Here is a 13259-nt window from a genome sequence, read left to right as displayed (position 1 = left end):
AAAGAATATCTATGCCGCTTCATACAAGCCGTTTCTCAATACACTAGTACAAATGTAACGACCCCGTTGCGTTAACACGAGAGATGTTAATAAAAGTTTAAAAGAGTTTTGTATTTCAAATCGTAGCTATGTACAAAGCCAGATGGACTTAACATCAAATATCACAGAAGTAGACATTTACGTCATCTTCAAAACGAGGTAAGAATGGATATCTGGAACGAAACGCAGCGCGAAATATTAAAAAAACAAAGAGAGAATGTTTTCGATAGCGATCGCAATTATGTTTGTTTATTATTGTGCGGGTGATGATTACAAGCGTGTTTACGGACCGAAACGGATGGCTCGGTCTCTCAAATTACTTTTTTTTCAAGTAATAACATATTTCTCTGTATATTTCCTAAACTCGTAAAATTGAAAATATGTCAAAAAGGAGTGACGCGCAACCGGGAACACGAACACTTAAACAAACCTATATCATCCTTGAAAACGGCGCGAAAATGTCTCATTGCTTTTGTTTTGAGTTAGGTCCAGGATAAGACGCATACATAAAGAATGTTAACTCTTACTGACCAATCATATTATAGCCATATTAATATTACAAATTGTGTCACCCAGCAACTATAGGGTTTGTGTTCTGGCCATTATCAACAAAGAGTCGCATCATAACTTAGGCGTAGTTAATACTGCAGATATGAAAACCTCATAAAAATAATATCGGCAATAAAGTCTAAATCTGACAAGTAATATTGCTGGAACACACGATATAATGCATGTTTAAATTTTTATAATTTCCATCTTACATACTATGGAGGATTACATATTGCGTAAAACTAATGAAGGAAACATCGGGATAATGAAATATCTATTTTACAAAGTAATTATCAGGCAAATGCAATGAATTTTTTACGGACCATAAGGGGCACCGTGTTATTAGGGAAGATGTCAATGAATTGCTTAGAGTAGGTTTTTATTCATACATGACTTGCATCGGGCTATGCGACGCAACAGTTTTTAAAGTAATACCGGCACTGGTCTTGAGTGTAGGCAAAAAACATAAAGCACTACCTGATACGTACATTGACCGCACGATCGATTTTAGGAGGGAAAAGAATTTAAATTGTGCCTCATGGTCCATAAAAGACGGTTCATTCTTAAAATAAACAATGATATACAAGTTAATCTCGAGTTCTAATATTTACTTGAGTAGATTAGCTCATTTGAAAAGTTTTGAATATTCCTTAAACAAATTATATTTACAATTGCAATTCATACTAAAAGAGCAAAAATTATTGATCAATTGAAAACTCAAGCATGTAGTATGAGTAAGTAAATCAGTAATAATTCTCAAACATTGAAGCGATTGTCAATCATAGCAGTGTAAAAAAGGGTTGAGGTTGAAAGCAGTGGCGTGAATTATTTAGTCACTAGGAACATTCAATGCGATGGAAGCCCGTGTCTGAATGTCTTTCCCGTCCATTGTTTCAACAACTTTCCAAGAGTCTACAGCGGGATCATATTCTTCTATTGTATTCTTGGAATTATTCCTGCAACTGAATAACAACACAATCAGAGTATTAAATAGTAAATTCATGAATTTATATATATAATATACATTATTAATTTCTATCAATTTCTATTGAAATGAACAATGCACAGATGATGACTAATTAGCGATAGGACACACATTGAGTTGGATTTCTGTTTCACCTAGTGATATCTACGCATGGGATCAATCAATCTGGGTTGCAAATAATCATGCTATACTCGTAGAATCGAATTTTCGAGCCATAGCAGTTTTGTACGATCGTAGTTTGAATTACCAATACACAGGAAAGGTTGTTTGCACTTTTGGCCTAAGCAACATGATAATATATTGGACATAGATACGAGATATCTTAGTTTATAAATCAACTTTCAACTCACCCTCCAAGAGTAAATATATTTCCTCCGACAACACAAGCTTTGAAACTGTATCTTGAATTGCTTAATCTGGCAACAGTGGTCCATATTTCAGCAACTGTGTCAAAACATTCCACAACGTTTAACCAGCCATTGTTGTATCCACCTTGTAAAATATTAGAAGCGATGAAATTATCTGATAGTTTTATTTGGGCGAGTTGAAACATACTGGCTCGACACAACTCAACTAGTGAGCTTATCCGATATAACTTGAAATATTGTGTACAAATTTTTTTGACTGCCAAACCAGAACGAATCTGGAACTACGAGTAACTCATATCACGTGAGAATATTTCAAAATTGTTGCGAGTAATTTGCAGTTTTTTGATATTCGAAGTGAGTTTGAAAAAGAAATGTTAAATTTATCAAGTACTTTAGGTGAATGTGTGTAATATTAACCCGATGTTAACAACATTAAGACAGAGATCTTAGGAACTTTTATTTTTGTAAGTAAATCGTTCGCTTATGCTATATTATTTTGAAGTGCAAAGTTGACACCCGAATTGCAGTGCATGCGCAACACAAAATATATCGAAGTGTAAATTCTCACCCATGACATAAATCTTTCCATAAAGTTCAACTGCTGCTGCACCATTTCTTGCAGTCGGCATTGAAGTAAGTGTCGTCCATGTTGAATCTGATGGATTAAATTTTATAGCATTCGACATATGCTCACCATTATACCCTCCAATACAGTAAATGAAGCCTGAATAGGAAGAAATAACTTAGTTTAAAATGAAAAATTTTGTAATCTTACTTTAAATCATATGACTACACAAACAGTATATGTTTTGCGGTATAACTTCATCCTTTATCAAACTTACCTCCTGCATCAACTATTGACGTACAATATCCTTCCACATGTTTACAAGTGACTTGAGACCAAGTTCCATCAGATGGATCAAATTTCTCGACTGTTTTGCTAGTTTTGCCAGAATCATCAAAAGCATAGATTGAACCTAGTTGATGAAAAATAAATGAATTGATTCACATGTAAAGATGAAGAAATAGGTAATCACAGAATCGGCATCTGGAGTGTCATAACATGCCTGTAAAAGCAGTTCACTAGTAGCTTCGAGTCTTTTCGTTGCTTCTAGAAAGTTATAAGCCACCTTGAATCACCGATAATACGACCACCTACTTGGTTTACACACATCTAAGTTAACAGAATATTTAGCACTAAAAATCCTCGCATAAGACAACGGACTTTATTTGGCTAATTCGGCTGGGTATATCTAGCGTCACATGGTTCAAATAAACTGAACTAATAAAAGAACAGAAATCTTTATTTTTGATATTTATGACTGCAGTTGATCAATACTACAGAGCAAATATGATTCAGAATAACTTATATTGAAGTCATGGTGACATTTCATTTACAATAGCAACCATAAGAATTATGAATATTACACTCTCAATAGGAATTCCATATTTATAAACTTGCTCATGTTATACTAACCTTCAAATACAACAGCATCTACACGGTTCTTTGCCGTCCCCCGATCTGTCAGTCTAACCCATGTAGCATTATTATCGGTATAATTCAATTGATAATTGGTTCCATCAAACACAATAACATAGATGATGTTACCAAGAACAATTGCTGTGAAGTGTTTGTCAACAAATTTATCACTGATGCCCTGGTGATAAAAATTGCAAATAAAAATATAAGATAAAACCATGGCTTCGCATAACATTTTTATTTTGGTTCAACCAACTTGGATTGGAAATTAATGACTGTGTACACAACATGGCAATTCATTGGGATTCAGAGTGGCAACAAAAGTCCATGAGGGATTCCAAAAAATTCTACAGAATAGCTTGCATGCAATAAAGTTTCAGTGGTAAAAATTTTGACAATTTAAGAGTAGAGACTTGAAGCCGATTATTTTTCACCACATGTCATGGAGTTATTTCATACTACATACATGCACCAAAGTCCAAACATTCAGAAGAGGATTCATGCAATACTTATATTTGTTTAGAACTGTCTTTCAAATTTTTTTCAAATGTACAAATGTCAAGCTACAAAAAATATTTTAATTTGTAAAATTTGAATAATACAACAATTAATAATAAACCAATAACATTGTCAAACCTGCAGTTTTGTCCAAGTTTTTATCTTTGGATTAAATGCTTGAATTGCTTTTGAATTTTTGTCAAAAACAGCAATTACTGAAAATAAAGAGGAAGTCTTGAGCATAAATAGATAAAATAGTGGAAATTGATCTAGTTGATTGTTTTTAAAAACAAATGGTATAAACATTATTGAGCCAATCATAAGCCCTTGAAACTAGACTCTAATCCTAATGAATTGAAGTTGGATCATATTATTTAAAACCAAGAATGTCAAAAACAAGTCGAATAAATTTAAAAGTAGCAATTACTATATTATCGCTTTAAGCAATTGGATTATTAATTTTAATTTCCATGCTTTTTTGATTTTTATTCCATTGAATATACATTAATGTAATATATATATGTAGTTGAACAATTTGACCCAATTTAGAATAACTGCTATTTCTGATTATGAATAAAACTATAAATTATGTTATGAGCTAAACGGAGTTGATACTATTATTTAGATTTTTACATATAAATATACTTACCGGTAGTCCGCTTGACATCTGAAAAAAATGTCAAATTTCAGGAATTTTGAAAAGAATATGAACAAATGTATGGTGCTATATAATACATGTGTAACGAACGAGAAAGGGTAAAGTTATGAAAATTTTTAAAATTGAACAATACTCTCAAATAATCTCATTATCAAAACTAACCAATGGACATACCTTTGATGTCAATATCTTCAGCCACAACGTGTGATTCACCAGTGAAAATCTTCAAAAGTGCTCTGAGGCAACGTGCAGAATCAAAGACCAACGGCTGAATAAAATAAGATCAATTGTCTGAGTACATAATATGAACTTAAACCACTGCGTTGGATGGTCTTTCACACATTATTACTGTAAAAGCAGGCATCGGAGGGAACATGCATTAAGATTGAATTAAAAGTTGTGATTTGGTAACTTTATTTGGAAATTTAAACTCTTACGCTTTTCATAATATATTTTTTACAGTAGCCAATGCCATTGAAGCAGATATTATCAAGCCACAAAGAAAAATGGAATAAATAATCATGGAAATTTACTGAAAATAAGCAGCTACCAAATCGAATAACCATGATGCAAGATTTATAATCCAACTTTAGCAAGTACTCCCTTTGCCCATTGCCAAAATGAACCGGCTTTTAGAGCTAGATTATCAATCGAACTATCCAAGACCATATGATTAATTTCAGGGGGTTGTCATGCTGTCACTTTTTATAGATCAGCAGTTTCAAAATAAATGTTCTAATTATCTAGAAATATTGCAAGTTCAGCAAAGCCCAGTGACCATCTACTTGATTATCAAACTATCATGTCAATAAACCTATTTTCTGACCTCTTTCTCCACCAGAAACTTTTGATATTTTCTTGATATTTTTGTTAAATCCAGATTTTCAAATAATTCTCCAAATGTTGATGCCCTGGTCTCTGAATCGAAGTTAGTCCAGATAATCAAGGCTTTGCACTTGACAGCTTCAGAGGCCTACAATCGGAAAGAAATCAAACTTTAAGAACATCTGGAAAACTTTCATTGCTTTAATTGTTATCCTGGGGTATTTATAATGAATAATATTATTAACTGTATCTAAAATGTTTAACAAGCTACATCAGATTAATGTTGAAATAGGCATTAAAAAATACAGGCCATAACGATGAGCAATTCCGAAAAATACTCATTCATCACTTCTTACATTGACCTCTTTTGATCCCACCAGAGCGGAAACATAATCTTTGTCCAAATGTTTGAAATAATCTTCAGCAGCTATTGCTTGAAAATTCTCCAGAGCATATTTATTGCAACTTTCAACTAAACCAGTGCAGTTGAAAGTGTTTGCGATCATTTTTGTAGAATAGAACGATTCTGGACTCAGTTCTTCCTCGAGAGATACAGCAATTTTGTCACACATACCTGTAAAACAAATTCCATGTATAAAATGCACACACTCCCATAATTCAAACTATGGAAAAAAGGCCAGGTTTGTTGTAGTTCGTCACTCCTATAAATATCCCATAATTCGAATTGCAAATGAAAATTTTGCATAGGTTTCACACAGCACAATTATGTATATTTTAAACAGCCAATATACTGTTTTTGGTCATCACAGCAAATGCCCTACCCTTGACAAAGCTAAATCTATGTCAAGGTATTGTCCAAGCATGATTGGGCGTTCAATTCGGTACGAAATGTCAATTTAACATAATTGCTATAATACACCCACCTTGTAACTGGAGCATATGTGCAGTAAACATCAATTGTTCACGTTCCTCACAGCCAGGAGTGGGAAAATTACCAGTGTAAATATAATTGATGCAAGTTTTCACACTTGAGTATTGAACTTGTTTCATTGCAACAATGCCAGTGCTGCTCTCAACATTCTGAAATATAAGACAATGGATTAAGTCTATTCTGTTGATAATCTTCCGAGGATCTTGGTTCATATAAGCAGTTATCAATATTTTACAATAGGACAGAGAAAAGCATTTCGTCTAATTATCATTTATACAAGACGATATCTGTTAGTACTTGAAAAAAATATGATTCAACACTCACTTCATGTGACAACATTGCACGGAAATAATCTGATCCTGCTGACAGAACATTTCTGTGTGCTGGTATTGTTTCATCTCCGACCATAATTGCGAAGTCACTATGGCCTTTGCTTTCTCTTTGTCTAAAATTAAAACAGATAAATTATTTGCAGTTGATTGGATATGAAAATAGATAACTCTTCAAGACAGAGGTGTAGCCAGCAATTTTCGAAGGGGGGGGGGGGGGGGGGGGGAGTAGGAGGGGGAGGGGGGGTTCTGAAATTTGTAATTGCCATGTTTGAAAACTCAAACAAAAGCAAACTAAATTCCGAAAAATTGAGCTATAATGACACATAAAGATAGTGCTGCCAACATTCCAATAACCACACATGTTTCATTACTTCCTAATAATAATGCCCGTATAGTAATAAAGACCACAACAATTACAACCAAAATGATATAGTGTAAGAAATACGATTTTCCTGACCAGTTACTTTTCAGTGATATTTCTTGGTGACTGATGAAAGCGATAAAATATATTAGAAATATATGCTATATTAGAAAACTCAGGGTGGGCTACTATATATGGTGAAATGCATATGTGCTAACTGATTTATCTTTCACTATATTAACTGTTAATAGTATAATGAGGTAGTAAATACTGCATACAAGTTCCTTCCACTTATACTAGGTAACTTTTAACTTAAACATTTTAGATGAGATCAATACACATCTCTAATCTGAATATATGTTTCCTCACAAGTTTAATATTCAATATTCCTGTAAATGCCCACCACTACCTTCAGTTTTTTTTTTAATTTTAAATTAGGTTAAGTTATATATAAGTACTATTTTGTTTGTTTACTAAAATTGCCTCTTATTTCAGAGGGTACATTAGGAATTCAAATATATAAGACTTCACCAGTTATCATTTGCCAATATTGCCTCCTTTTTCCTAGCCAACTCCTTGCTGTCTGTCAAAGTTGATTAATTCTTGTGAAGTTTACGCCTTGCTGCTTCGAATAATAGTCATGTATCTAAAATTATATTTTAAATGGACCACCATTTTCTTTGTTCGACAAAATTGCTCCTTATTTGAGAGGCTGACGTCTCGCTGCTTCGAATAATAGTTATGCATCCAGACTTATACATGAGACTTACTTGTGTATTTGCAAAAGCCATTTATTTTTTAGTCTGAACCTTTGCTGCTTCAAATAATTATTTATTTACCCACATTTATATTTTGAGAACTATTTGTGTATATCTGCAAAAATTGTCTTTTATTTGTGAGGGTGAAACCGTACTGATTCTAATATTTGTTTAGTTATCACATTTTTATTTTGAGGACTATTTGTGTATCTGTAAAAACTGCCTTTTATTTGTGGGGATGAAACCGTACTGATTCAAACAATAGTTTATTTATTTATATTAAAATATTTTGAGGAATATTTGTGTATTTGCAAAATCTTCTGTTTATTTGAGAGGGTGACCCTCCTGCTTCAAATAATATTTATTAATCCAAATTCCCATTCATATACGAGAACTATTAGTATATTTGCATACACTGCCTTATATTTGACTTATCTGACTTATTGCTGCTTCAAATAATAGTTTATGAATTGGTATTTATATATGGGTTTCAGTCATTCATCTGCCAAAATTCTTTGCTATAGTAAGGCTGTTTCCTCGCTTCAAATAATAGTTTCCAAATTTGAGTATTAGTATTTCAATTGCCATATTGTTTTTTATTTGTGGGGCGTAGTCCTCGCTTTTAAATAATAGTTTGTGTATCCAAGTTTGAAAACAAGTATTACGGTAGTTGATAATTTGCCCATACTGTTTCCCTTCTCAAAGACAAATCCTATTTGTTAAAAATTGACTTTACTAAAATAATTTTTTTTTGTAATCGTATTAATTTGTACATGCAACTCAACCCATCTCTCATTCTCACATTTTGTTTTCAATCATTCCAATTGTCATTGGCTATGAAATTTGGTGTCCAATGGCAGCATGCAGGCAATCTAAATATTTGATAACGGCTTCGAACCTTAGGTTTCACCTAACATCACATATCAGAGCGATAAATATGTATCCGCAATCTTTTGACCTGACCTCTTCATAAATTATTCTTCCTATCCAAAATGATTATTCAAATAAAATATAGTAATGAGTTTGTTGGTTGCATCATATGGCATTTCATAACTTATTTTATATTAGGGCCATTCCAAGCAAAAGTTGAATTCCATCAATTTTTTAAAAAGTGTAGTGAAAGTAATTTTTTTTATTTTTGATATCAAAAGACATTGGAATTTTATTGGACTGCATTCATTTCATCGAACAATTCAAAATTTCACCCAGGTTTTTGATGGTTTATAAAAAATGGCCTGAAATGTAGCAATATTTTGTGATGATTCCTGACACAAAGTGTTTGATTGTGTGGTACAGTTATTTCATATGGAATTGACGCACTGGATTTAAGTTAATATAGTTTAAATGTTTGCAGTGCTGTAGGACATTTCTTCACCCATTTAATGATTTATTACCAGAATTTTAAGAGATGATAGAGGCCGCTATTCCGAAGTGGAAAAATGTCCTGTAGTGTCACGTCCTGTAGTGTCACATACAATATGCACATTATTGGCATGGATTTTCAGTGTTACATTAAGTAACTTGAGCAACACATAGAGGGGTAGTTCAGCTACTCCACCAGAAAATATTATGGGCTCCCACTGTACCATCGCAAAAATTTACAGCACAACACAACGTACTGTTAGTGCATGGTGGGTTTTCCATTCTGTAGTGTCACGCTATATTTTACTATATTTTTTTTATCTACTAGGTAAGGTTGGATGTAACTTTTGTGCAATTTTTTACATATTCAATAAAGCAACTGATTGGACAATGAAACAAAACATGTAGCTGAAAATGCGAAAATATATTGAATTCAACAACATGCAAAATTTCTGGAATTGTCCTGTAGTGTCACTTGGAATAGCCCATTACTGTTTGTATATCCAAGAAGTGCATTTGTATAATTACATGTTCTCATCCTGAAATATTGCTTGGCCTTTTTTCCCCTTTGATTGTTGTTTGTTTCTAAAAGTCATATTTACTGTGAACTTATCAGCGCCAACTTGGAGGCAGCTGACTTCGATGTCTGCATGGTCACATTGCTTCCTCCAGTCTATACTGAGAAAAGTGTTTTTTGTAGCCTTATTTTTTTATGACTCTTATTTTTTTCTAGTTTGACATAATAGATCTCTCTCTCTCTCTCTATTGAATCATTGTCCCACCTTTCTATGCTTATCTTATGTTGTTCAACACTTTTGCTAACCTAACTTATCTCTATTTAACCTAAACAGAATAAAGAGAATCAAAGAAAATATATAAGAAAATTAGTGGTGGGACAATAACAGCACAGTAATAATATACAATTTATTTTAATTCCAATAAATAGAAATTGCTAAATGATACTGAAATAATACTAAATATATAATACTAATGATAATAATATGATGATAAAAAAAAAATAATAAAATGATAAAATAAATAATAATAATGATACTAAACCGAGAATACCTGACAGTTTTACCAGTGATACATACTATCGCAAAGAAGTCAATATTGTAATACGTTAAATGCATCTCAGAACCCATAAATAATGCTATGCAAAATAGCAATGGTATTGAAATAAGATTATTCTGACCAGTTACGCTTCAGTGATAATCTTGTGGATAAAAAAAAAAATGAAGAATACTACACAGACCTAAAAAGTACTGGCTTGCAACAGTTCTCAACAGATCCCAATATAGCATTCAATTTAAATTATGACATACAAACTCTAAATCTGGTTTACAGAATAATCATAGCCTAATCAGAGGGTAATGATTCTGCCAGTTTTTTTGTGCTGTAGGAGGGCGGCATACTACATTTCATAAAGTTCTAAAATTACTTGATCAAATTTCAAGCAATTATAAAAAGGCAGTAAATTCAACTTAAATTTTATGTACTCAATTGTTAAATACACCGTGATTTACAAAAATATATATTATTTACAAATTTAAGTAATAAGAATAGATAAATACTTCTAAAATTCCTGACCACAGTACTGATTGAGCAAAATATAAAAATTTTATCAACAAATTAAATATTAGGACTAAGAAATTCAATTTACTGTATGACACCATCTAGGAGGTATATTGTGTCTTATTATGATTCCGTGCCATAATCTGGAATTATTAGACATTCATTTATTATTTGGTTTTTAAATTATTCTGAATCCTAATAGTTTCCAGCAATACCATAGGTATATAATATCCATGTTTATAGCCCACACTAACTTTTATTTTTATAAACTTGCTTGGCAGAATATTCTTTGTGTATTTTAAGTGTAATAATTGTGTCAGCTTAGATGCATTTTTCAAAGCTCTTGCAAAATAAGCAAGAAGATTCTAAGGATTTGATATTATATTTCAGAAGGTTCTGAATATTCTCAGTCAGATTTCAACACAATAGTAACAAAGCAGTAAATTTTACATGAATTTCTATGTACTTACTTGTTTAGTGCCATCATCATTTTCCCACAGTGCTTCAAATCATATGCATCAAGAGTTAAATTCATTGTTTCAGTTCCAGGTTGGAAAGTTCTAATTAAACTCACTATGTTACAGATCAACCTTAATATCTTGATAAATAATAGTTCCACAGATCTAGTTGAAGGAAAATATCATATCAGAAAGAGTTTTATGCAAACTGAACTTTCAAAAGTTTGCATGGAAGTCACAATGCCTAGACTATATTTTTTCTGGACCAAAATTGCAAAACTGAAACTAGTTGTCAATCAGAACACTGATTTTACATCATCGCCAAAGCATGATAAAAATTTAATTCTTGCACATTTGCGTTATTATATGCAAGATAATGAAGAAATAAATGGAGAAGCAGTACTCCCGAAGTATGTGAACCAAGATGGAGGACACTGTAACGTAGTATGTGTACCAGGTTAAGCTAGGGTTGCCATACCGTCTGAAAAATTTCGGACATGTCCGGAATTTAAGGTTAAATTTTGCGTCCGGGAAAAATTGAAAAAATGCTCAAATGTCCGGAATTTTACTGCATCTGCAATTGTACTGTACACACTGCTAATACAGAACACTGTTATTTCGTACCGTGCGCATATTTTTTACTACGAGGTAATGAAAATAGTCCTGCACTGTCCAGAATTTTGCTTTTTTAAATATGGTGACCCTAGGTCAAGTCAAATTTACAGGTACAAATACTATGGCAGTCATTTGGCTAGTCCCCAGTACTCACAATAGAACTAGTATATGGAAAATTGGAATAAAATTATGGCCTAACTCTAACCGACTACGTTGCGGTGTCTGTCATCTTTGTTCACATAATTTGGAAGCGCCGGTGGAACAACTAAAATTTGTTTTCATGGTGTACATAGGAAAGGTTCAATAGTCCCTGTTCATATTAACATGACAGTTTCACTGTAATTTCCACATCTTACATTTTCATGCCCTACCTGCCTACCGGTACTAATTTACGAGGATTAGGTAAGGCGCACCTTTTGTTTTTGTTGGCTCAACGAAAGAGGTAAACTATACATAACCAAACAATACCACAACAAACATTCAATACATCGCTTATTAACACACAGCAAACAGATACCATAACTTATACAAAATATTGCGTAAAAGCTTTTACTTTACAATAGCTTTAGGTACCAGTAAGTATGAAATGCTATCCCAGTCAAATTATCATAAAAACTGGTTGGATGACTTAATGTAATGTATATTTAGTCTGACAACTGCGACTCTTGATTTACAAGTCCATTACGTGGTTCCAGACAAAAGCAGAATCTGATGCATCAATATAGGGGATTCCCCGTCTACTCAAAACGGTCGTGATTATTCGTGCGTTAAATGTTCCCGGTGTCGGGTATTCTATCTACATCAGTGGTTCTCAAACTTTTTGGACACGAAATGGACATAACGATCGTTTCAAAATTTTGTTGTTATTGTTATTTGTCTCCGTCTCCATTTTTAAAAAATCGCTTTTCTCTTCGAATACTGGACCAATTGCTTTGAAATTTTCAGTGGTTAAAGATAAAATTTTTCTCCAGAAGGCTATTACTTTTTTTTTCGCTATGACGTCATCAAAATTATTCCCACTGGGTGGCGCTACGTGTCCATATATGTGAGCATAGCTCTCTCGTTCCAGTAAGCATACCGGAAAAATTTCAAAACAAATTTTGCGGACTGGGGGACCTTTACGGAACCTGCCGACCAGAAGATTTTCGCTTTCCAACTTTCAAATCCTAGTCACTTGTGCGCGCATGTTTGACAGAAATTAGGCGACCCCGGAAAATCTTCACGCGACACCGGAAAATCTTCATGCGACCTCGTTCGGGGTCGCAACCCACAGTTTGGGAACCACTGACCCACACCGACCTGGTGAAAAGTACAAAAAACTAGTTATATAATTGATGTAATGCATCTTTAGTCTGTCAACTGCAGCTCTTGATTCACAAGTCGATTATAAGATTCCAGACGACAACAGAGGAATCAGGTGTATCAATATAGGGGATTCCCCGTCCGGTCAACACATTGTGATTATTGATGCATGACTTGATAACCACCCAACTTCGCTCACGAT

The 13259-nt window shown here is 33.2% G+C and overlaps 1 protein-coding gene across 2 annotated transcripts; it reads right to left on the bottom strand.

Moving 5' to 3' along the window:
* Positions 1 to 650: 650 nt before the first annotated feature.
* Positions 651 to 12044, bottom strand: LOC120328261 (kelch-like protein 24a). Of its 2 annotated transcripts, none has more exons than XM_078119235.1 (13): positions 11153 to 12044; positions 6619 to 6739; positions 6287 to 6443; positions 5759 to 5976; positions 5404 to 5550; positions 4752 to 4845; positions 4569 to 4586; positions 4058 to 4134; positions 3419 to 3599; positions 2784 to 2918; positions 2510 to 2665; positions 1924 to 2065; positions 651 to 1544 (listed from the first exon to the last, which is right to left on the bottom strand). In XM_078119235.1, the coding sequence occupies exons 1-13, from the start codon at positions 11215 to 11217 to the stop codon at positions 1418 to 1420; spliced, it is 1638 nt and encodes a 545-aa protein (XP_077975361.1). In that variant the 5' UTR covers positions 11218 to 12044; the 3' UTR covers positions 651 to 1417. The 2 variants fall into 2 exon arrangements, with proteins under 2 accessions (XP_077975361.1, XP_077975360.1); XM_078119234.1 differs by having other exon boundaries at positions 652 to 1550; positions 11153 to 12042.
* Positions 12045 to 13259: the final 1215 nt, after the last annotated feature.

The sequence above is a fragment of the Styela clava genome, chromosome 13 (genome assembly GCF_964204865.1).
Source record: "Styela clava chromosome 13, kaStyClav1.hap1.2, whole genome shotgun sequence".
Classification (NCBI taxonomy): domain Eukaryota; kingdom Metazoa; phylum Chordata; class Ascidiacea; order Stolidobranchia; family Styelidae; genus Styela; species Styela clava.
This window is presented reverse-complemented; position numbering and strand designations above follow the sequence as displayed.